Source organism: Suricata suricatta, chromosome 8 (assembly GCF_006229205.1).
Source record: "Suricata suricatta isolate VVHF042 chromosome 8, meerkat_22Aug2017_6uvM2_HiC, whole genome shotgun sequence".
Taxonomy (NCBI): Eukaryota; Metazoa; Chordata; class Mammalia; order Carnivora; family Herpestidae; genus Suricata; species Suricata suricatta.
In genome coordinates this window covers 115,629,583-115,654,343 of record NC_043707.1, presented here as the reverse complement: position 1 = coordinate 115,654,343, position 24,761 = coordinate 115,629,583, and the positions used below count along the sequence as shown (strand labels likewise).

Below are 24,761 nucleotides of genomic sequence, written 5' to 3'. Positions count from 1 at the left end.
CTATCCATTGCTGTCAGTGGAGTATTAAAGTCCAGGCCCACCTCGGTTCAGAGTTCCAGTCCATGCACTTTTATGCTATCACAGATGAGATGTATTTGCTTTGGTGGCTGGCTTCTTAGGGGGAGGAATCGGTTTGTCTTGGCTCAGGCAGGGATTTCGGCTGCCCCTGCCTGAGGTGAGATGCGCAGCAGGAGGTGAAGTGCGTGCGCACTGCCACAGACCCAACCCCCAGCCAAGGTTGGCGTTGGGGGAGGAATGAGTGTGCAGATGTTGCCGGAGGCGCCGGAAGCTGCTGGAAATGATCTGGGAGCTCCTGCAGACTGCGCGCGCACCCAGGTCTCCACCGCACACCCAGGTCTCCACCACCGCACCCAGGTCTCCACCGCTGCCACCTCCTTGCCGGGATCACACAGAGGTAGGGGCTATTTTTTCCCTGTTGGCACCCGGGATTCAGGTTTTGCGCGGCCAATGCTGGGGGCAAGATGCGCCGTGGAAATGAGGTGCGTGCTCCCACTCCCAAAACCGAGGTTGAAGTGAGCACCCCTGACACTGCCGCTGCCCCGGCTGCCGACTCCTTGCCAAGATGGCGCAGGGCTGGAAGCTGTTCCTTCCCTTGCGCGCCACCTGGGTTCGGGATTTAGGCTACCCAGCAGTTATCTATGGAGTGAGCTTCTCTCTCCAAGCGCGGTTAAGCGTTCTTTACCTCTTCCCCAGAGACAGTACTATGAGCGTGTTCAGTCTCTCTATCTCTTCCCTTTGTCTCTTGGGCTCCGCGCGCTTGCCCCGCATTGGGCGGGGGCTCCTACCTCCCCTGCCCATCTCGGGCTGGCCCGTTTTCCAATCTCCCCAGTTTGCACTCACTCAGGTATCCTTCAGGTTCTCTTCCTTCTGGAGTCCGTATTTTCTCCTTCCACTCTTGCAGATGAGAGTAATGTCCTTCTCAATTCGATTGATGGGGCAGACGAAGTTTACAGAGCTCCTTTCCTCGCTGCCATCTTGGCTCCTTCCTATTAAATTCTTAATTTCCCTATTTTCCAATTCTCAAATTTCCATTAACTCTTTTTTTTTCATCATTCCAGGACTCTGCTAAACTTCTCTTTCTCTGTGTTTTCTCAAATGTATCAAAGACCTAGTCTGATAATACCAATATTACCCACCTATATGTCAGTTTTGTTTTCTTTTAATTGGTTTTCGATCAGTGTTATTTAGGAGTTTTTAGTTGGGGTGGACCCCATACATTTTTATTGTGAACATTGTGGATGAAAAAATTTAAAGACTTAAAGTGCACTAACTCCAGAGAGTGCAGTTTCCTGCAGGCAGGCAGATAGCTATAGATTACATTAATCCTGTTGAGGATTAGTGTTAGCCCTTGTTAACAAGGGCTGATTTATTTTAGTTTGCTTTCTTCTAGGGCGTGGTCTTTTTTCCTGGGTTGTTGTCTGTACTCCTAGCACATAGTGCTCCTAGAGTCTCAACTGCAAGTCCAGATTTTACCAAGTCCCCTCTACCTTTGCTAGGCTTAAATTTCAGCTTTGTTCTTAGCTCTGCAAAGCTAGTATAATCTCTTTTCAGCTCTTTAGACTCCCAGTTGCTATTTTCTGCTGTATTTTTTGGAATTGTAATGCCCAAGTTTTCAATATCACCCCAAAACCAGAAACTGCCAGGGAGACCGAGTCACGCATGTAAAAGCAAAGGGCATTTATTATTACGGCTTAGGCTCCCCGGGCCTAAGTTTGGTCTCATAAGCCTTCACCAATGCAGTGGATCCGTGCTGAGAGCCCTGAACAAGGGCTGAGTAGGGTTTTTATGGGGTTTGGGAAGGGGGAGCCACAAGGAATTGCGACATAGGTACAGTGACCCAATCATAATGGTACAACAGTATTGGCAGCAGCTTTAACCATACACATTGTTTAGAGCGTTCGTTACTTTTGGCGGGACCCAATCACAACATTTAGGGTATCTTTGAAATTAACCAACTACAGAGCGAATTCAGGCTCCTGTTCGGTTAACTTTAACATTAGGTAGCAGGGTCCTATCTAAAGTTCCTATCTGTAGGCCTCACCTTTAGGAATGTGGGGAGAGGTAGTTGGCCTTCCCTGATTGGATACTGCACAGTGGTCTCTTCTGCCCCAGATAATGTAGAACCGCCTAATGGTTCTGGAGAGACTGACCCTTGGACCCTTTAGTTTAGAGGGGAAACTTAAAGCCTGTCATGGCGTCTGTTTGGTTCAGACTCGTGTTCTTACAGAATCATACTCTGTAGGTAGGCAGTTTGGAAATCAGCTAATCAGTGGAGAAGGAGGGTATTTGTATGTATATTGGGGGGCTTATTTCTCCTTGGTTCCCACCTCTCCCTTGTGCCTCTAGAGTTCCAACTATTTTGGTAACCAGAACTCCCAGCGTTTTAGGTCTGTATGCCCCTGTTTTCTGCTGCTTTGGAAAGTACCCTCAGGGGTAAAGCCTGTTAATTTTATCATTGTTTTCAGTGGGAGGGTTTATCATGCTGACGGTTACTCTGTTTTGCCTAGATTTTTTATTTTTTTATTTTTTTATTTTTTGTAATTTCTACACTCAATCTGGGGCTTGAATTCAAGACTCCGGAGATCAGAAGAGTCATATGCTTTGCTGACTAGCCAGCCAGGCACCCCTAGATTTATCAGCTTTATTTTAAATTTTTACCAATCTGTTAAAACTTGGAGTTGAGTTGTTTTAGAAGCTGAGTAGGATTTGAATAGGCAAAAATGACTTTACTGGTAGGAGAACAGTATGAGCACAGTATAGTGCAGAAGAATTATAAGATTAAAGGTAAGCAGTTTGGAGCATCAAGCTCTTATATGCCATATTGTACCAATTTTCCAGAAGGAAAGTGCATACATTCTCTCTGGAGGTCTGTTTGTATGTCTGGAAGTAACTCCTATTAGCTTACAATTTCTTTGTGGTCTCCTATTTTACTTTAAGAACTCATGTGAATTTTGTTTTCGCTTCATGTTATATTCCTCTTTGGTAGATATTAAAATGTTTTAATTGGTTATTACCAAGTAGTATTAACCATCAGGAATATGTGCCACATTTATCCTAGGACTATTAATACTCTCCAACTTAAACAGTTTAGCCCCAGTTGGGAAAGATAGGTGAGAGACTATATTAAAAAGAGGTTTCAACACTTGGCTGGCTTAGTCAAAGAAACATGTGACTCTTGATCTCGGGGTCATGAATATAAGGCCCACGTTGGGTGTAGAGATTACTTAAAAATAAAATTGAGGGGGTGCCTGAGTGGCTCAATCAATTGAGCATATGACTCTTGGTTTCAGCTCAGGTCATGATCTCATGGTTCATGGGTTCAAACCCCACATCAGGCTCTGTGCTGAGAGTGTGGAGCCTGGCGAGGACTCTCTCTCTCTGCCCTCCACCACTTGTGTGGCTTGCTCGCATGCATGCCTCTCTCTCTCTCAAAATAAATACACTTATAAGTTGTTTTAAATAAAAGATTATTTTTTAAGTTTTATTTATTTAAGTACACCCAATATGGGGCTCAAACTCACAACTCCGAGATGAAGAGTTGCATGCTCTGATTGAGCCAGCCAAGCACCCCAAAATAAAATATGTTTCTTTAAAAAGGTTTCTAGGACTTATTTTACATTAATGTGCATCTTATTGGAAAAGGAAGTATTGGATTTATTATTCATATATGTTTTTTGCTTTTTACTTTATTTTTTTTTTTTTAATAATTTATTCTTGAGACAGAGAGAGACAGAGCATTAGTGGGGGAGGCACAGCAAGAGAAGGAGACACAGAATCTGAAGCAGGCTCCAGGCTCTGTACAGAACCCGATGCAGGGCTCAAACCCACAAACTGTGAGATCATGACCTGAGCCAAAGTCGGCCACTCAACCAACTGAGCCGCTCAGGCGTCCCACTCTTTTTGTTTTTCTAATAGTTAAATATTCTATAATGTTTTCCCCTGCTTCAGAAACATATTTTAGATTAATTAATTACATTTTCAGGATATTTTCCATTATTTTTCTATTTGTGTGATGACTGACATTTGAAGGGATTCCAAGATGCAAAAGCTTATAGGTGCTTTGTTCTTGTTTTTTTAACATTTTATTTATTTCTGAGAGAAAGATAGTGTCAGAGGGAGAGAGACAGAGAGAAAGGGAGGGAGACACAGAATCTCAAGCAGGCTTCAGGCTCTGAGCTGTCAGCACAGAGCCCGATGTGGGGCCTAAACTCCCCAACCGAAAGATCATGACCTGAGCTGTGGTCAGATGCTTAACCAACTGAGCCATCCAGGCACCCCCATAGGTGCTTTGTTTTTAATATATTTTTAGACTTGCATATTTTTTTCAGGTGAATGATAGTTAATTTCCAGTGAGTTTTACTTTGCTGGCTGTATTTAGTGCTGGTTGTATTTAGTGCTTTTATTGCACTTCATGGGCAGGCCATAAGGATTCATTTAATTTTCTACTTTGAGATAATTTTAGTAAAAGCTACAGAAAAGGGAGGAAACGATCTCAGATGAGAGAAAAGAAGGTATAAGGAACTAGTCTGTCCTTGGGGCTAGGCCATCAAAAAGCACTTGTGGGGAGACCTGAATGGTTCAGTCAGCTAAGGCTAAGCATCTAACTTGATTTCAGCTCAGGTCATGATCTCATGGCTCTCAGAGTTAAGCCTTGGGTAAGGCTCCATGCTGACAGCCTGCTTGGGATTCTCTCTCTGCCTCTCTCCTGCTTGCGCTCTCTCTGTGTCTCTCTGTCTCTTAAAATAAACATTTTTTTTTAAAAAGGCACTTTTAGTTCCTCAAAAGCTATAAAATGGAATTTTTTTTCAAGTTTATTTTGAGAGACAGTGCAAGCTTGAGCCAGGGAGGGGTACAGAGATGGGGAGGGAAAGAATCCCAAGCAGACTCCAAGTTGTCACCTTGGAGCCCACCGTGGAGCTCGAATTCCCAAACTGTGAGATCATGACCTGAGCCGAAATCAAGAGTCAGACACTTAACTGACTAAGTCACCCAGACACCCCTGGAATTATTTTTTAAGCCTGAATGCACAATAGTCTTTTATATTGTGATTTTGGATTTTAGCTATCTATCTTATCTAGTTATCAAAAAGGAATCCATTGATAGGGTTGGGGAAGGCAGGTATGAGATGTAATGGAAAAATAGATTCAAAACTTCTTCAGAAGGTGGGGTGCCTGGGTGGTTCAGTCGATTAAGGATCTTACTCTTGATATCAGGTCATGATCTCACAGGGTGTGGGATCAAGCCCTTCAGCAGGCTCTTTGCTGACTATGTGGGGCCTGCTTGGGGTTCTTTCTCTCTCTCTCTCTGCCCCTCCCCATGCTCATGCTCTTTCTCTCTCTCTCAAAATAAAGAAACTTTAAAAAATAAAAATAAAAAAAGAAGACCAGCAGAGAGAGAGGAGAAATAGGTCTTGGAGTCCTAGAGGATTCAAGGAAAGGGAGAATTTCAAGGATGAAGGAAGGGCATGGTCAGAGAGAGGGCAATAGCTTTAAAAGTTGGATCCTTCTATGCTGATAGCTCAGAGCTTGGAGCCTGCTTCAGATTCTGTGTCTCCCTGTCTTTCTGCCCCTCCCCTGCTCATGCTCTTTGTCTCTCATTTTCAAAAATAAACATTAAAAAATTTTTTTGAGTTGGATCCTTGAATGTATTTGAATATATGTAAAAAGATAATAAAGAGAGGAAGTAGAATTGAAAAAGATACAGAAAATTGGCTTTATAGAAAGGCATTGTTGGAGGAGAGGTAGTGAGTACAGATATTTGGATTAACCTTGCATAGAAGACTTTACATTTCCTAAGACTATTTAATAAGTTAAAAGTAAACTTGTGAGTTGCGTGGGTTTATGCTATAGTGAGGCTTGGGGGAATAGAAGCGGAGAAGACTAGTCCCAGAAGACAGTATAGATATGTCTACCAGAGAATTATAAAGCACAGCTATATTGGGGAATAATGAATGAAGGGAAGAAAGCCAGTGTTGGTACTGTGAAAGAACCTTGAGTCCAAAGTGTCTAAAGATGCTTTGTGTTTCCAGAAACTTACCATATTTAAAAGGATTAATTTTAAAATCTGGCTCTCCATCAATTCATATTTTAGGAACCTGGATACTATTCCCCAAGAAGAAATTCATTAGTTTGGAACTGGTGGGTTCTTTTACATCACACACTAAGATGAAAGAATCACTGATAGATGGTGAATGTGACAAATTAGTGGCACCACAACTGGAGCAGCTAGATGAAATTAAGACGGAACCTGACAATGCTCAGGTAAGTATTCTATTTTCTTTTTTCTAGAACAGCATTTAACTATACATTCCAGTTATACAGATGCTGGCTTAATGGGTTTAAAATCTTAACTCTTGGGGTGCCTGGGTGGTGCAGCCAGTGAAGCTTTCAACTCTTGATTTTTAGCTCAGGTTATGATCTCACTGTTCGTGAGTTTGAGCCCCACATGTTGGGATTCTCTCTCACCCTTTTTTTAAAAAAGAAGAAGAAAAGACAATCTTAAATCTTTATCTTCCCTAAAGTAGTTGGTCAAATAATATAAGGTATATTGTGTCAAGTGCCATCACAACTATATGCAAGAAAAAGATTTGAGAGAAGAATAAATGTTTGGAATTGGGTTTTTGGATTGATATAAGGATTGTCTAGGATATTATGGGCCTAGGTAAAGGTAACACATTTTTCTTTTCATTTTTCTTAACTTGAAACCATATGAGTAACTAATTATATATTTTTATGTTACTGACTCGATTAAAGTAGTAGAATTATTACATTTTAAATTATTAGAATTTCATATTTTCTTTGTAATTATCTTGCCCAAATTAGTTTCATGTTTATTCTTAAATTTTTTTGGATATATCATATGCTAAAGAACCTATAAATGATAAACTGATTCAAGCTGTGAGTGTTCAGTAGTAGGGCCAAATTTCCTTAGAATGTTTATATATGGACCAGCTGAAATTTCTAATGAAATAAAAAGTAAATTCAGTTTTAATTTATTTCTAATATTTGGTTTAGAAATAGCCAAAAGTAAGTCAGTACCAAGTAAGGATGTGACTCTCATTGACTTGGTGACATGGGGGAATGTTGTCCATCTAGGAAGTATCTGTTGCTTCTTCAGTCTATGGACATTCAAACACTTAAATCACGTTTAGAGAGCTTGTTTGCTGCTCTGAAAAATCCTCCTCTGTAAGACTCTTAGCCCAGTCCAACAACTTTTGTGTTGATGGTCTTTTTGAAGACAATTAGCTATTAATGACTAGAACTAGGAAGGAAAATAGATGTCATTATTGAGTGTGTCTCCTCTGTTTATAGTAGCTCCTGAAAGGCTGTGTGAACAAAAATTATTGAAATCACATCGTTATGATAGCACAAAGTATAATTTATCAGTGTTGTCAGTCAAAGGTCACCAAAAGGAGAGTGTTCACCTAAGTACTATGGTTCAGTTTAATTATACAATTCACTGAACAGACTTAAACATAATTCATCACTTTCTGCTGGTTTTATACACAGTGTATTCATTATTTTCATCTCTTTTCTAGGAGTATTGTCAAGCCCAGCAGCCCAAAACTCAGGAGAATGAACTGAAAATAAACTCTGCATTTTCAGACAGTGGTAATAGAATCATTTTATTGTAACCAATGTAATAGCCAATTTATTCTACTTTTTTAGAATATGCTTGAATAGTGCATTGTTTGTTTTGGGTTTTATGTCCAGGAGAAGTAACCTCTAGAAGAAAATGAAAGAGTGCATACTTAATTTTATGTAAATACTAATTTTCTTCCTTCCTGTTTTGTGTTTATAGCTCCTCAGTTGACTACAGGCATTCAGCTTTCTCTGACATCATCTGGCATGAATAAAATGCTTCCTTCAGTTTCAACCACAGCTATTCAGGTTTCCTGTTTTGGTTGTAAGAAAATCCTCCAGAAGGGGCAGACTGCTTATCAGAGGAAGGGGTCGACTCAGCTCTTCTGTTCCACGTTGTGCATCACTGGATACATTTCATCTGCCAATTCACCAGCTCTTCCCAAGAGAACTTGTTCTAACTGCTCAAAGTATATAATTCTGAATTATGCCCCCTTTTACTTCCTTACATAGATCTTGATCAGAGTCTTGGTTGTAATTACATTTTCATTTTTTCTTAAGTATCACCTTGGTTTAGTGAAAAGAAGCTGCTTTTGCTTTCACTTCCTTTATTAGAGTTTTCAGAAATAGTTTTCTTGAGAGATTTGCACAAATTAAAATGTAAGGAGTTCTATTTCTCTTCAACTTTAAATAATGTGACTTCTGAAACCTTTCTATTCTCTTCATTTGAAATTCCCTATACGTGGGATTTATTATACACTCATTCTATTGTATCATTTATCTCTACGGGATGCACTAACACATTAATCATATAACAGTTAATTTGGATCTTCTAAGATATAAAATTACATAATGTTTTTCTTGTAATGAAGTTATTTGATTCTTTTGCAAAATTGAATAGTCATAGGTAAACATAAATGAAAAGATATAATCTCTTCAAGATTTCTGTGAGCTACTCTTGGGGTCTTTATTGCTTTGGGGTTTTTTTTCCTCCTATATGTAAGGCAATTTAGATGCAGAGAAAGGAAGTAGTAGTAATTTCATAATGAATTAGTGGAAAATGTCCAGAACTTTGGACTCTACCCTGACATGTGTGCTTTGAGACTCCTGTCATAGTATAATTCTGGTTTGGTAACATTCATGAAATGCTATTTCTAAGTTTTAAGTGTTTTTGTTTCAGAACAAAGTAAACACATAAGTCACCAGTTTTGCTTGAAAATACAATACATTCCTTTCAGATGTCTTATTCTGGAATCAGATTGCCATAATTTGAATCTCGCTTTTTTCATTTATGATTATATTTTACAACTTATAGAGTTCTATTAGTATCATCTGGGAACTTGTTAAATAAAAACACAGGATCTCAGGTCTTACCCATACCCACTGAATCAGAAATGCTTGTGTCCCCAGTTGATACATATATAATGCTAAAGTTTGAAAAACATTGAGAACGTCTTTCTTAATGTTCCCATCTGCTTAAGTCCATGTACATAAGAATTATGAGCTTAAATAATAGATTTAAGTGATCAGAACAATACTGGCTTGTAGTAAGACCTCAGTAAATGTTAATTATGACTATTAACTACTCTTTTAACAATCTCACAAACGCTGTTTATTGGTTGCTTCAGCTCCTTGTTTGGCTGGTGCTTTGGTGTTATCTTTGCTGCAAGTCTTAGACCCTAAAACTCACCTCTCTCTTGTGCTTTTCCACCCTTCAATACTGTGTCTTTTCTTTTTTGCTAAGGGCTGTAAAACACTTTCTTTAGTCTGCTTTCTTTCTCTACAGAAACATAAAACTGAAAGGGACTTTAGCTATCAGTCCAAACATTTTCTTTTGGTTTTGAGGAAATTGAGACCCTGAGAAGTTAAGGTATCATGTTACTATATTTGGCCCATGATACAGCTTAAGGAGACCTCCCAGATAGATTGAAAGGGCTGAAACAGGAAAGATATAGTGTGTAAGTTCTCTAAGGCAAAGAAATCTTGTATGAACAAAAATAAGAAGCAAGTTTTACTTTCTTTGGAATACAAAATTTTTTTGATGCAATGTATCGTATAGGTTGATGGAAAGGTGGTAGTGCTTAGACTAGGAGAGGCCATCCATTGTTAGAGTAACCTGTATTCTTTCCGCAAATTTTTTTCCTCCACATTTATTAGCATCTAGTATTAATATATAGTTCTCAAGATTTAGCTAATTGTCAGTCCTTGTTGAGGTTTCTTTTATAGCAGTGATTTAAAATCTGTTTTGAGTTAATGCAGTTTTTATTCTGTTTCATGAACCAAATGAAAGCTTTGAAAATGACATTTTAAATCCTGTTAGAAAGATTAGACTTCTTTTGAAGACCTGTTGTTTCTGCACCTTAGTATCCAAGTGGAACCGACAAGAGATCCTGAAAGCAGTCAACAGAGTTAAGAATATCTGTGCGCTAATGCTATAACACTTAAATATAGGAAAGTTGTTCAGTCCTATGCTTAAGAGTTAATTTAAGCTAATTGTAGGCACTTATAAGAAAATAAATTTATTTTTATTTATAAGGTCGTAGTAGATGAGAAACCAGCAATCTAGTATACTGGTAACAGTAAAAACCAGTAAGCATTTTCAGACTTCCATGCTTCTGCCGATGCAGCTTCTTCTGCCTCAAAGGTCTGCCTCAAATATCTTTACCTCTTGTCTATTCCCATACCATTCCTTCCTCTCTTACTAATCCCCACCACTCATAGTAATTGTTCCATTATCTGTGTTTTAATAGTGTTCATAATTCCCACAACATTAATCCTAACATTAATGTTTTAAAACATTGATATTGCCCCGGTTAGACCGTGAATCTTTTGAGATTAGGAACCAGATCATACTCCTGTTTTTTGTTTTTTTTTTAAACTTTTTTTTTTAATGTTTTTATTTATTTTTGAGAGACAGATAGAGACAGTGTGAACAGGAGAGGGTCAGAGAGAGAGGGAGACACAGAATCTGAAGCAGGCTCCAGGCTCTGAGCTGTCAGCACAGAGCCTGACGTGGGGCTCAAACCCACAAAGTGTGAGATCATGATCTGAGCCGAAGCCGGACGCTCAACCGAATGAGCCACCCAGGCGCCCCCATACTCCTGTTTATATTCCTGTGCCTAAACACTAGCTGGCACACATGAAACCTAGAAAAATTTTTGTCAAATGAAGTACAAGGATAGCACAACTCAGATACTACATTTAGAGCTGTATTTTAAACCAGTAAAATGACTGGTTTGTGATCATGAAATGAACGTGTTATTTTTGATGCCTTCTATTTAAGAAGGTGGAAAGATCATAATACACCAAAAATTTGTAAATGCTGAAGTGTTAAAATAGTGTCAATTTTAGGAGTATTTCATCTGGATAATTATTATTCTGAATGATTGATATTCTGAGAATTCTAAGTAGCCAGCTATCATGGCAGTCCTCAGACATTCTGGTCCATGAACCCCTTTACACTCTTAAAATTTTTTGAAGAGCTAGAGAGCTTTAGTTTATAGGTTATGTCTACCAATATGTACTGTCTTAGAAATTAAAACAAACTTTTAAGCTAATTATTAACTCATTTAAAATAACTCCATGCATGTTGACATAAATAATATTTTTTAAAATTTATTTTAGAGAGAGTTGGGGACAGGAACAGAGAGAATCTTAAGTAGGCATCATGCTCAGCATGGGCGTGGGGCTCAGTTTCACGACCCTGGGATCATCACCTGAGCCAAAATCAAGAGTCAGACACTCAACTGACTGAGTCACCCAGGCGTCACTACATAAATAATATTTTTTAATGAAAAATAGCCATATGTGTTTTTTAATTTAGTGAATAGAAATTTTAAGAAAAATTTAGTGAGCATGATTTCATTAGTTTTGCAAACCACTTTTATGTCTAGCTGAGTTTCATATCTGCCTTCATATACAGTCATTGGAATATGTTTTGACTGAAGTGTGAAAAACATCTGGTCCTACAAAAATGTAATTGGAAAAAGGAAGAGTGTTTTAATAGCCTTTTAGGTTTTGTGGATGCTCTTTGACTCTCCACCCAAGTATTAGTTCTTAAAGGTTATTTGGAATGTGGAATCTTAAATCATATCAATGAATTTTTTGTATTGTTAGGTTAAAATTCATTGGTCTGTGTTAGGTTAAAATTATTGGTCTATTTATACTTTGTTTTTGTTTTTTGTTTTTACCCACGAATGAATGATTTTTGTTACCTGCTATCATAATTTGGAAAATAATGGTTCGCTGGGTTATGCAGATCTTCTAAATGTTGACAAATTTAGGCAATATTTCAAAAATCACATTTGCTAAAAAAAAAAAAAAAATCACCACCCCAAAAAATAATCCTCATCATCACCACTAATCTCATTAGGAAAATTTAACTATTGGGAAGCAATCAAGTTAGAGGCGGCAAATTTTCCAAAATGCTAATTTTTTTTAAGTGTATTTATTTTGAGAGTGAGAGAGAGAGACAGTGTGGGTAGGGGAGGGGCAGAGAGAATCCCAAGCAGGCTCCACGATTTTCAATGAAAGCTCAAATTTTATCATTGGCAATGATACAGTCTTACTCTACTCATTTTTGAGAAAATATTTGCCAAATATCCACTCCTGGATAATTGTTCTTTCAAGTAAAAATGTGTTCCATGAAAAAAGTAACTACCTCAGGTTGTAACTGTAACATTCCCACATGAGATATTCTTTGAGACAACCTTCAAACTTTAGTGTGCAGGGTAAGTACTTTATGCCTGTGTCCCGTTTCATCACAGAATACTGAAAAGAGGTTGTCAAGGATGAAGTTTAATAAAGTAAATGATGTTTACAGTGAATGTGTGACAATGAGTAACAAATACTAAGACATCTTGGTATAAGTGCCTTAATGTGTACTAAGGCTCTGGCAAACGTTCTACCCAACATTTTTTCCCCTCCCACTTTATTAAGGTGAAATTCACATAACAAAAAGCCATTTCAGTAATGTTTAGTATACTCAAGGTGTCTAATTCCAAAACATTTCTGTCACTCCAAAGTAAAATGCTATATCCATTAGGCGGTTTGTTCTGTCTCCACCAGTGTGCCTTCTAGCTGGGGATTTATCTATTCTGGATATTTCATATTAATGGAATCATACAACATATGACCCTTTGTGTCTGGCTTTTAGCGTAAGGTTTTCAGGGTTTATCTATGTTACAGCATGTGTATCAGAATTTCATTCTTTTATAGCTGAATAATATTCACTGTATGGATATATCACAATTTGTTTATCCATTCGTTCATTGGTGAACATTGGACTGTTTCCATCTTTTAGCTGTTTTTGTTTTTGTTGTTGTTTAAGTAAGCTCTAGGCCCAGCATGGGAATTGAACTCACAATCCTGAGTTCAGGAGTCGCATGCTTTACTGATGAAGCCAGCCTGGCACCATCTTTTACCTACTTGAAATAGTGCTGTTAGGAACTTGCATGTGTCTATCCTTTTTTGAGTACTCCTCTCCAGTTCTTTGGGGTGCATATCTGGGAGTGGAATCGCAACGGTCCATCGTTGATTTTATACCATCAATTGAAATGTTAACACAGTGAGAAAGACAATAAACATTTTAATATGAAAATAGTTTTGATTTTGTGGAACCCCTGAAAGTCTCTGGAGGATCCCTGGAATTTTGTTGACTTTACTTTGATATCTTTTGTCTTGTAGATTCCAAATTTGGTCAGGTATGAATATATGACTTCTCATCATCATTCTGTTATGACTAGTACTGCCTTATACAGACTAGGTAGTCCTCAAAACTGCATTTTCAGATGTGCTTTTTATAGTCCCTGTTTTAGGGGCACCCGGTGGCTCAGTTAAGCATCTGACTTTGGCTCAGGTCATGATCTCACAGTTTGTCAGTTCAAGCTCCACATTGGGCTCTGTGCTGACAGCTCAGAGCCTGGAGCCTGCTTTGGTTTTCATGCTTCCCTCTCTCACTGCCCCTCCGCAGGTTGTGCGCTCGCTCTCTCTCAAAAATAAATCAACATTACCAGAAAATCTATAGTCCCTATTTTATAGATGAAGGAATTAACATTTGAGAATATAAATGACTTATTCATCACTACTGAATATAAGTACCAGAACTAAATACCAAATTTAGGTTTTCTTATTTCAAGGCTATTACTGCTGCTGCACACTGCTCAGGTGAAATGGGAGAGGGTTACTTGAAAATGTGCTTTAACTTATAAAAGTGTTTAATAGTGCCCTTGTTTTTATTTTTAGAGACATCTCAAATCTAAAGGATGTGATCAGTGTCCAGCTGGAAGATAATACCTCTAGCAAAGATTTTTGCAGCCAGTCTTGTCTTTCATCATATGAAGAAAAAGGAAAAGCATTTGTTGCCATATGTACTAATAACATTTTAGCCAAGTGCAGCATGTGTCAGAAGACTACTGTGGTAAGTTGCAATTTTTTTTAACCTTTAAGGATTCTGATTATTTTGCTTAAATATTAGCATTTTTAGTGAATTTTTTAAAATCTTAGATTCAGTATGGAGTAAAATACCAGAATGTGAAGCCCTGACTTTGTAGTAATGCCTGTTCTTCAGTCTCACTCGAACAGCCTCCTTGTGGTCTGTTGTGAGCGCTATAGGGCTTACACTCACACTGTCTAGTCTGTTCCATTATGCTTCCAATGAAAGGCCAATCCCATTACTTTACTAGTTCAAAGGGTATGACAGCATATAAGCAGGTAAGAATAAAGACCTGTTGCATAAAGTAAGGACCACTCCGTTTGAATTTGACTGCGTGGGATTAGATGAAAAATCCAAGATTGAGTTCCTTCCATTAGCTCACTTGTGAGTGGTTCCACTTCAGGAAACTGTGGGGATTAGTAATATTGTGAATAGTTTCAGTTGGTAGGACACTGAAGAAGAAATGAAAGACTTCTGACAGCTTCTTTTAAATAGCAATTCATGATAAATGCTATATGGAGATTTTCCCCAAAAAATCTCAGGATGACCATCTTGCCTTGAAGAAAAGCCAAGCAGATAAATGCTTGTTTATAAACTGAGACTAAAGATAGCAGAAATAACAATGGCCTACTGGCCAGTAAGATTCAACCACAAAGGTGTTTTTAATTCTCTGTTTTCTTACACCCTAAGCAAGGTTAAAATGAATCAAGAATGTCACAGGATCTTCTGAATCCATGAGAAATAATCCTCTATTTCTGGTAGGAGAGCCTTGGGCTATTGGTTCTGAGAGCAAAGAAGCTGGTTCTACTTTGGTGGACAAAATGAGATTAACTCAGTTAGTGGTCTGAGCTCCTTTGATGAGGTGGGACTGTCTTGCTTGTTCAGATGACTCTTTGAGACCCAACTGTATGTCCATAAACTCTTCCTTAAAAACAAGCAATTGAAGATGGGATTCTTAGCAAGTCTGAACAATTCATCCAAATAGGTCATTTGTGAGCCGCCTCTTTTCTGTGGCAGAATGTCCACATCATGAGAGTATCTTGTCTTTGGACCAGAAATGGGAGAATGGAAGGCATGGGAGCCTTCTGAAGGCAAGATATGCCTTTCCATCTTTTCCTTCTTTATCACTCACACTCAGTAAATAGGCTTCGTCCTATTTTAAAGAGCCTTTTGAGTACCCAGTTACTCAACCTATGTGATGGGGCAGGGCTGATTTGGGTAAAGGAATTTAAAAAGCACCATTTAACAGCCTACATATAAGATAGTATTTTAATAGAGATAATGAAGAAAACCCATATTGTTAGCTAACTGTAATCAAGAATTAGAGAAGCAAAAATAATATAAAAATGGAGAGGGGGACAACACATAAGAGACTCTTAAATACAGAGAACAAAATGAGAGCTGATGGAGGGGTTGTGGGTGGGGGGTGGGATAAATGGGTGAGGGGCCTTAAGGAGGACACTTGTTGGGATGAGCACTGGGTGTTACACACAGGGGATGAATCACTGAAATTAACTCCTGGAACCATCGCACTATATGCTGACTTGGATGTAAATTTTTAAAAATTAAAAAAAAATGGAATTAGAAAACAAATCTATGAATCTAAAAATGGGGTGCCTTTTTTTTAAAGTGGGTTGTTTGATAAAATTATACTTTGACCACATTGTTTTCCCCCCATATCTTCTTAACAGAGTAAATTAATAGAGTTTCCCCATCTAAACAGTTAACTACAGATGATACATAGTACTATTATTACTTAATGTTAAATATTGGTGAATTGTTAGGGTTGTCTCAATATAAAAAGTCATACTAATGAAGAGTAAAAGAATTTTCAAAGTTAGGCCCTTTTTTTGTTTCATTATTGCTTTGCCAATATCCTGTTCTTTCACAGAAGAAAACCTATATGTTTTCAGTTGTCTTTGCACTTTATGTCCCCCAAAGCAGTTCTTTTTGACCATTGCCATAGTCCAGGAATGAAGATTCCTCTTTCAGTAAAAACAATAGATGGTGAACTTCACAGTTTATATCCTTTACACTTAGTGTTTACTAAATGTACTGTATTCTATACATCTTATTGTTTATGTGCTGCCTTCTTACATATGCTTGCAATTTTTACCATCAAGTTAGCCTAGAAAATCAGTAATTCCCATAGCATGTTACAACTTGTCTTAAGCACCCTTTTCTGGCTCCTCCTTAGCACCAATAAAGGCTTCCCTGAGTTTATATCCAAAGTGGAATTGAGGAAAGAGATATAATTTTAAGACTTGTATTTATTTATCCAGTTGGTTTTGATTGCCTGGATTGATAAACATCTTCTGTGACCTCCATCATTGCTTGTGTATATATTTCTGCTGTGACTAATATATATCTGAGAAATAACACAAATAGTTATCTATTGGATTGATCTGTTTCCCTCATTTTAGTCATTGTAATCTGTGGTGCCTTTTTTCCCTGGCTTTTAGGAAAGTGTAAAATGTGGCTTCATTATCATTACTTACTATATTTCAGCTAAGAACAGTAGTGGTGGTATGTTTTGCTTATTAACAATATGTATCGTATACTAGGCATATGAATATTACTTTAATCTCTAAACAGAAACCAACCAAAGCACTTACATCTGTTCTTTGCGAATCATTGAAGCCCTCAGGTGAAATGACTGAGACCACCAATGACTTGGGGAAGACAGACCTTTTCTGTTCAGTTAATTGTTTCTCTGCTTACAATAATGCAAAGATGGACTCTTCCACAGGTAATGTTTATTTAGCAGTTATCAGAGGTTTAGAAATTATTGAAGACTACTACTTTTCTTTAGTTTATAATCTTGATTCATCTCAAAATTAAACTAACTTAATCAAAACAAGGCAAAAGTTGTTGCAAAAAAAAACCAAACGTTTTCCAGTAGTTTTATAAAAGGAAGGTTACTTCACCACCAGAGACTTAATATTTATTTATGAAGATTATTGTATTAGAATATAGAATTTTGTGCCCAGCCCTGCTTTGTGAAAAACAAGGCTAGTAGTTAGTTATATTTTTTACAGGAAGTAGAGCTAGTTGGAAATAGTATGAAGTTCACACATAGAAAAGCACAAATTAAACTTTGTATTCCATCAAAAGGCCTCCTTTAGAACCACTGGTGCTATTTACATATAATAAACTGAATCATGCCCATGGGGTTTGTACATCATGTAAACTGGCTTATTTTAGAAATCTCTGCAATATTAGCTTAGACACCAGTCTAGCTCCATTCATGTTGAGGGGTAAGAATCTTGGAAGTATTAGAAAGGATACTCATTAGGGGATTCTATAGGAATCTCTTTTCTGTTCTTTGTGGGTAATTTCATGTAAGGATTTGCTTGAAGTTTTGAGCAAATGGTATAAAGAACTGAGAAATTGTATATAAAAGTAAAATATATGAAATAATAGAAAATATAAATTATCAATTTAAGATTATTAATGTGTTATCCTAAAGAACCTACCTATTCCTTAGCCTTACTCCATATCCAGCAATACCTAAAGCTATTAGCTATTTCCATTGTTTGTTGAAATACTTGTTATTAAACAATGCTGATTGATTGATTCTGCCTGGGTTTTGAGAAATCTTTTTATTTTTATCAGTAAATGTTTCCACGGTACATGATTCTTCAACTGGACTCTTCTCTCCAAAGCAAGAAACAACTCCAATTATAAGCAATATAGTATCATTGGCAGATACTCCTGTTTCCCTACCCATCATGAACTCTGATGTCTTACAAGGTAAAATTGATATAAAGATATTTGACATATACACTGTTTACCCATCCCTGATGAATCTATCTATTCTGAGTTTGTTGTGGTGGTTTTTAATTTTTTAATGTTTATTTCTGAGAGAGAGAGAGAGAAAGAGCAAGACAGAGCATGGGCAGGGCAGGGACAGAGAAAGATGGAGAAAGAGAACCTGAAGCAGACTCCAGGCTCTGAGCTATCAGCACAGCCCAATGCAGGGCTCAAACCCATGAGCTGTGAGATCATTACCTAAGCTGAAGTTGATGCCTAACCGACTGAGGTGCCTCTATTCTAAATTTGTTTTTGTTGTCTGATATGAAATAAGCAATTGGGGTTTCTGATGCTATTTTATAGATTACAGTAGATCTTGAGTTGATGATATTCTATTTTATTTTAGCAGATACAGTTTCCTCAGTAACAGCAAATGTCATTATAGATGTAAGTTTTGTTCCTAATATTTTTTGATGCTGTCTTTTCTTAAGTGTGTATGTGTGTGTGTGTGTGTGTGTGTGTGTGTGTGTGTGTACATATATATGAGCATATTCATCCTGTTTTCATCTTAGAGCTAAAAAAGTTGAGCAATAAACATCTTGTGGTATTCACATTCAGTTTCCCAAATCTCAGGTCTGACTTGAAGTTGTTAATAAGAATATTTAAACATAAGTATTATTACTCATAGTTTTTCCTCTGGGTGCTTTATTACCTTTTCCAGTATTCTAGTCACATGAGCAATCAAAATTATTTTTATTACAATTACATACCAAAAGATTCTTTGAACATTTTTTTAAGTTTATTTATTTATTTTGAGGGAGAGGAAGAGTGTGCATGAGTGGGCAGGGGAGCAGCAGAGTGAGAGGGAGACAGAACCCCAAGCAGGCTCCATGCTGACAGAGCAGAGCTCCACAGGGATCTCTATCTCATGAACCATGAGATCATGACCTGAGCCAAAATCAAGAGTCGAACACTTAACCAATGAGCCACCCAGATGCTCCAAGATTCTTTGAACATTTAATGCTGAATCTAGATTGCAACTTTACATTATAAATAATTGTTAATGTTTTCTCCTACTGGAGCTCATATTGCAACATACCTATTTTATTGTTATTAGAATAGATATGTTTGATATTTTAATCCTTTGATAACTGTTCAAACAATTGTTCTTGTTTTTATCTCCCAAACATTTCTAAGAGTTTACCCAGTGAATCAAGTACTGGTGTTGCTAATAGTGTTGAACAGCCAAGCCTTTCACCATCTTCATCAGTACCCCATCAAAATACAGTTGGCTCCAGTGTAGAAGAACAAAAAGATCAAGTGTCAAACCAAGATGCTACATACAATATGAAATCTGTGAAAATAAGTGATGGACTATGTCATCCAAAATTTACATCCAAAGTACTAAAAGTTAAAGATAAATCACGAAATATTAAAAAATCTTGGTGTTCAAATTTCCAGCATTTGAGAAACAGTATTAAAAAGGATGTGACATTCTGTTATTCATGCCACTTGTTCTGCCAAAAAAATTTTAGTTGTGGAGGAGAATCATTAGCAACCCAAGGAATTTCTAATTGGAAAACGACTCTGGAAAAATTCAGACAGCATGAAAAAAGTGAAATGCATTTGAAGTCATTGCAGTTTTGGAGGGAATACCAGTTTAGTGACGAAGCTGTCAATGAAAATGTATCTATTCATTCAAAGCAGATTGAAGGAAATAAAAAGTACCTAAAGCTTATAATTGAAAATATTTTATTTCTTGGGAAGCAAAATTTATCATTAAGGGGAAATGACCAGTCAATTTCAACTGTGAATAAAGGCAATTTTTTAGAATTGTTAGAAATCAGAGCAAAAGATAAAGGAGAGGAAATATTCCGACTTCTGAATTCACAAGTTGACTTCTATAATAGTACACAAATTCAAAATGATATTATTGAAATTATAAAGACCGAAATGCTACAAGATATTGTGAATGAAATCAATGTCTCCCCAGCTTTTTCGATAATATGTGATGAGACAACTGGTAGTGCCACTAAGGAACAGCTTTCAGTTTGTGTAAGGTACCCACAGAAAATGTCAAAGGCTGTCTTAATTAAAGAAAGATTCTTGGGTTTCATAGATGTTGAAGAGATGACTGGGACTGCCTTACATAGAACCATCAAAACTTACCTTCAGCAAATTGGAGTTGATTTGAGTAAAATATGTGGCCAGGCCTATGATAGTACCATGAATTTGAGAGGAAAATTTAATAAAATTGCTGCGGAATTCAAGAAAGAAGAGCCAAGAGCTTTGTACATGCATTGTTATGCACATTTTTTGGATTTAGCAGTAATTACGTTTTGTAAAGAAGTGAAAGAACTCCGAATTACTCTAAATACTCTCAGCTCTTTGTTCAACACTATTCATATGTCTAGGGAAATGTCTGCAAATTTTCAAAACATTTGTAAGCTAAGTCAAAACAAAACAAGCAAGAAGCACCCATCACAATTATGTTGGACAGTCCATGATCATATGTTACTATCAGTGATAGAGGGTCTTCCAGATATTATTGAAACACTGGAACTTGTATCAAGCCATCCTTCAAGCACAAGTTTGGCTGATGAATTGAGTGATTTGTTAACATTGGTTTCCAAATTTGAATTTATCTTTTGTTTGAAATTTCTTTATCGAGTGTTCAGTGTTACAGAAATTCTTTCCAAAGAGCTTCAGAGTGAAACCATAGATATTTTTTCATTGTCTTCAAAAATAGAAGCAATTTTGGAATGTTTATCATCTGAAAGAAATGATGTCTATTTCAAAGTTATCTGGGATGGAGCAGAGGAAATATGTCAAAAAATAACCAGTAAAAGTTTTGAAGTTGAAAGACCTTCTTTTCAGAAAAGAAGAAAAATTCAGAAAACAGTAGATCTTGGCAATTCAGATAGTATGTTTTTTCCTACCTCAATAGAAGAACAATATAAAATTAATGTTTATTACCAAGGATTGGACACTATATTAAATAATTTAAAATTATGTTTTTCAGAGTTTGATTATTGCAAAATGAAGCAAATTTCAGAACTGTTATTTAAATGGAATGAACCATTAAATGAAGCAACAGCCAGACATGTCCAAGAATTTTATAAACTTGATGGAGACATCATCCCAGAACTTAGATTTTATCGGCAATATGCAAAGCTTAACTTTGTCATAGATTATGATTGTATCAGCTTCATCAATCTTGGCTATTTGTTTATCCAGCATGGTCTTCACAATAATATTCCTTGCATATCAAAGCTATTATATATTGCTTTGTCTTGGCCAGTAACTTCAAGTGCCGAAAACACATTTTCTACGCTGCCTCGTCTTAAAACATATTTATGTCATACCATGGGACAAGAGAAGCTTAGTGGCCTAGCCCTAATGGCAGTTGAGCAGGAACTGGTAAATAAACTGATGGAACCTGAAAGACTCAATGGAATTGCGGAAAAGTTTATCCATCAGATGTAAGAAATGTAACACTTGCTAGTTTGAATTTACCTAAAAGAATTTTATATTTCTGCTGGAATATTTGTTTTTACTTCAAAATTTTATCTCCTGAGAAAAATTTTTTTCATCGGAACATGTAACATTCACTTGATTCAAAGTTTAAAAACCAGAGTGACGTACAGTGAAAAGTCTCCTTCCCGTTTTTAGTACCCAGTTCTCCCTATAGTGTTGTTTGTTTCTCAGATATCCTTCTGGAGACATTTTTCATAGATCGTGCTCTGCAGTACACACTGTTCTTGTCTTTTCCACTATTAACATACTTTTTAGATTGTCCCATATCAAGACATAAAGGGTTTCTTAATTTTGTTTAAATATGTTTAATGTTTTTTATATATTTTTGAAAGACAGCGTGAGCAGGGCAGGATCAGAGAGAGAGGGAGATACAGAATCCGAAGACAGGCTCCAGGCTCTGAGCTAGCTGTCAGCACAGAGCCCGACATGGGGCTCAAACCCACGAACCATGAGATCATGACCTGAACCAAAGTTGGGTGCTTAACTGACTGAGCCACCCGGGCGCCCCTCTAAATTTTTTTAATAACTGCATTAATATTTTTGTCGGATGGATGTACCATAATATATTTTAGCAGTCCCTAAAGACAAACATTTTAATTCTTCACAATATTTTGTCATTATAAAAAATGCTGCATTTAATAACCTTGTACATAGGTCTATTGCATATGAGTGAGTTACTCTAAGATAAAATTTTAAATTGGAGTTACTAGGTCAGAAGATTAATGCATTTTTATTCTTGATAGATAACTGGCAAAGAGTATAACAAGTAGCATTTAATCCTGTTAAATCCTAACATTTTACCATGCTCCAGATTTTTTTTTTCAGTTATTGGGGGGAGTGGGGAAGGGGCAGAGAGAGGATCTCAAGCAGGCTTCTCACAGCCCTGATGCAGGGCTCTTATCTCATGAACCATGAGATCATGACCTGATACAAAATCAAGAGTCTGATGCTCAACCAACTAAGCCACTCAGGTATCCCCATGCTCCAGATTTTTATTTCAGAAATAAAATATTACAGATCAAGTTGAAGCTCCCTTGCCAATCTTTTACTGATAGCATTCCTCTTCTATTTTCCCCAGAGGTAAAAATTATTTGTGCTTCTTTACATGTGTGTCTAATTTTTTACTTAAAAGATAGCCTTGTTTTACACTTATAAACTTAACATAAAACTCTATGTAAGTTGCACTGTACATACCTTTCAGCAATTAGCTTTTTTCACTCAATGTTGTTTTTGAAATTTATACATGAATTTCTAGTTCATTTACTTTAACTGCTGAATAATACCCCATTATATGAAATACATGTTAATCTTTATTGAAATGGACATTTTATACTCTCTGATTTTGCACTTTTATAATACTCCAATAAACATTTTTGTATGTGGTATGTGTTTGCACATCCAACAAATATTCTTTGAGCAAGTACTATATATGTGACATTGTTCTAGCTGGTGGAGATCCAATGAGAGAATAAAATAAGGCCCTAACTCCATTGAAACTTAGCTTTCTGATGTGGAAATCCAAGAATGATTCTAGAAGAGGTTGCTCACCAGTTCTATCTAAGATGATAATACAGAAAAGAAAGTACTTAGTGCTATGAAATTTCCTCTGAAGTCACCTTTGTCTACCACGTGATTTTCATTATATTCTAGCTATTTACAGTTGTAGTTTCCATATTGTCATGAAACCAGGAATTAATCTCAAGAGGTTAGGCTTCTTTTCTTTTTTAATATTCAAATGTTTTGGTTTTTACTTTTTTTTTTGTAGTCGGTAAAGTCAATAACCTGGAACCTAGACCTAAAAAAGAAAAATACAGTAACTACAACTGCTGTCCTTGTTGAATACCTGCTATGTCATCTAGTGCTGTGCTCAGTGCTTTACATCTGTTATTTCGTTTAGATCTATCAACAACCTGTTATTTTACAGAGGAAACAAAAACAAGAGGTTATGATCACACATTAATTAGTAAATGGTGAGTCCAAGATTTGTACCCAGGCAGTATGGCTCCACAGCCGTACTTCCACAAGCTGTTACCAGAAATATTCCTAAATAAAAGATTATCCGAAATCCATTAAATAGAATATCATAGAAATAGCACTGTGGTTGTCTTTTTTTTTTAATTTTTTAATGTTTTATTTGTTTTTGAGACAGAGACAGAGCATGAGCAGGCAGGGGCAGAGAGAGAGGGAGACACAGAATCAGAAACAGGCTCCAGGCTCTGAGCTGTCAGCACAAAAGCCCAACATGGGACTCGAACCCACGAATGTGAGATCATGACCTGGGCTGAAGTCGGAGGCTTAACCGACTGAGCCACCCAGGCGCCCCAGCACTATAGTTTTTTAATCTCCCCAAATCAACAGAAGCAGAAACACAAGCGCAACAACAAATCTTGGAGACAGGGTGTCCCCATAGTCCCAAAATAAGATTTAGGTAGTGATAAACATTAATCTGTAAGACTTGAATGGGGTTGCCTGAATGGCTCATTCAATTAAGTGTCCAACTCTTTTTAATATTTTTAGTTTTGAGAGAAAGAGAGACACAGAATCTGAAGCAGACTCCAAGCTCTAAGCTGTCAGCACAGAGCCCAATGCAGGGCTCAAAGTCACCTGTGAGATGATGACCTGAGCTGAAGTCAGATACAACCAACTGAGCCTCCCAGGTGTCTGACTCTTGATCTCAGCTCAGGTCGTATCTCAGGGTCAAGCGCTGCGTTGTGCTCCATCCTGGGTGTGAAGCCTACTTTAAAGAAAAAAAAACAAAAACGTATTGGCTACCTGTATAGAAAGCTGTGGAGGAAAAGCAGTGGGACATCTGATGGCCTTGAGAAGAGATCTCCCAAACCAGGTTTCCACTGGAAAGCATGTCCATCTAATTTGGAAACAGCAACCCAAACAAGGTTCCTACAGATGGTAATTAGCTGGTAAATTTGAGGAAACTGCTAAATTCTAAAGATGTTGGAGTAGTCTAGGTCCTTACAAACTTTAAACTGACAAATTTAAGCCTTGTTTCCCAAACACCTCACTTGAGAAACTGCTCACTATAGACACCAAATTGATCAGGACAGGGATAGTAAGGGCAAAGGAAAGAAAATGTACCAATTGAAATGGAGAGAAGCAGAGGAAGCAGATCTCAATACTAGGTCATTTTGTGAAAGTAATAGAATTTCAGGAGCTGTGAGGTCAGACCAGTTATTTTGTCCTTTCGACCTCCTAAAAGTACAGGAAAATGCTTTTAACATAGAAGTGAACAACAGAATTGTAGAATTTAATAAAAAGTAGAGAACAGTTGATCCTCACAAAACAAAAAAATTAAGGGTTTTTGTGAGTTTTTTGGGGTTTTTTATTTTTGCTGATTTTGAGAGAGAGCATGAATGCACAAGCAGGGCTGGGACAGAGAGGGAGAAAGAATCCCAAGGAGGCTCTGCTGTCAGCACAGAACC

At 37.2% G+C, this 24,761-nt stretch overlaps 1 protein-coding gene across 1 annotated transcript; it reads left to right on the top strand.

Moving 5' to 3' along the window:
• Positions 1–202: 202 nt before the first annotated feature.
• On the top strand, positions 203–21,680 carry ZMYM1 (zinc finger MYM-type containing 1). The gene is made up of 9 exons (XM_029950104.1): positions 203–415; positions 6,112–6,281; positions 7,559–7,631; positions 7,822–8,071; positions 13,845–14,019; positions 16,630–16,783; positions 17,650–17,787; positions 18,194–18,234; positions 18,985–21,680. Exons 1-9 carry the CDS (start codon positions 256–258, stop codon positions 21,271–21,273), a joined length of 3,450 nt encoding a protein of 1,149 aa, XP_029805964.1. The 5' UTR covers positions 203–255; the 3' UTR covers positions 21,274–21,680.
• Positions 21,681–24,761: the final 3,081 nt, after the last annotated feature.

Coding starts and splice junctions, on each gene's coding strand:
- ZMYM1 (XM_029950104.1), top strand. CDS start 256: ATGAGTGTGCAGATGTTGCCGGAGGCGCCGGAAGCTGCTGGAAATGAT. Junction 6,282..7,558: donor CGGAACCTGACAATGCTCAG/GTAAGTATTCTA, acceptor TCTCTTTTCTAG/GAGTATTGTCAAGCCCAGCA. Junction 18,235..18,984: donor CAGCAAATGTCATTATAGAT/GTAAGTTTTGTT, acceptor AACATTTCTAAG/AGTTTACCCAGTGAATCAAG.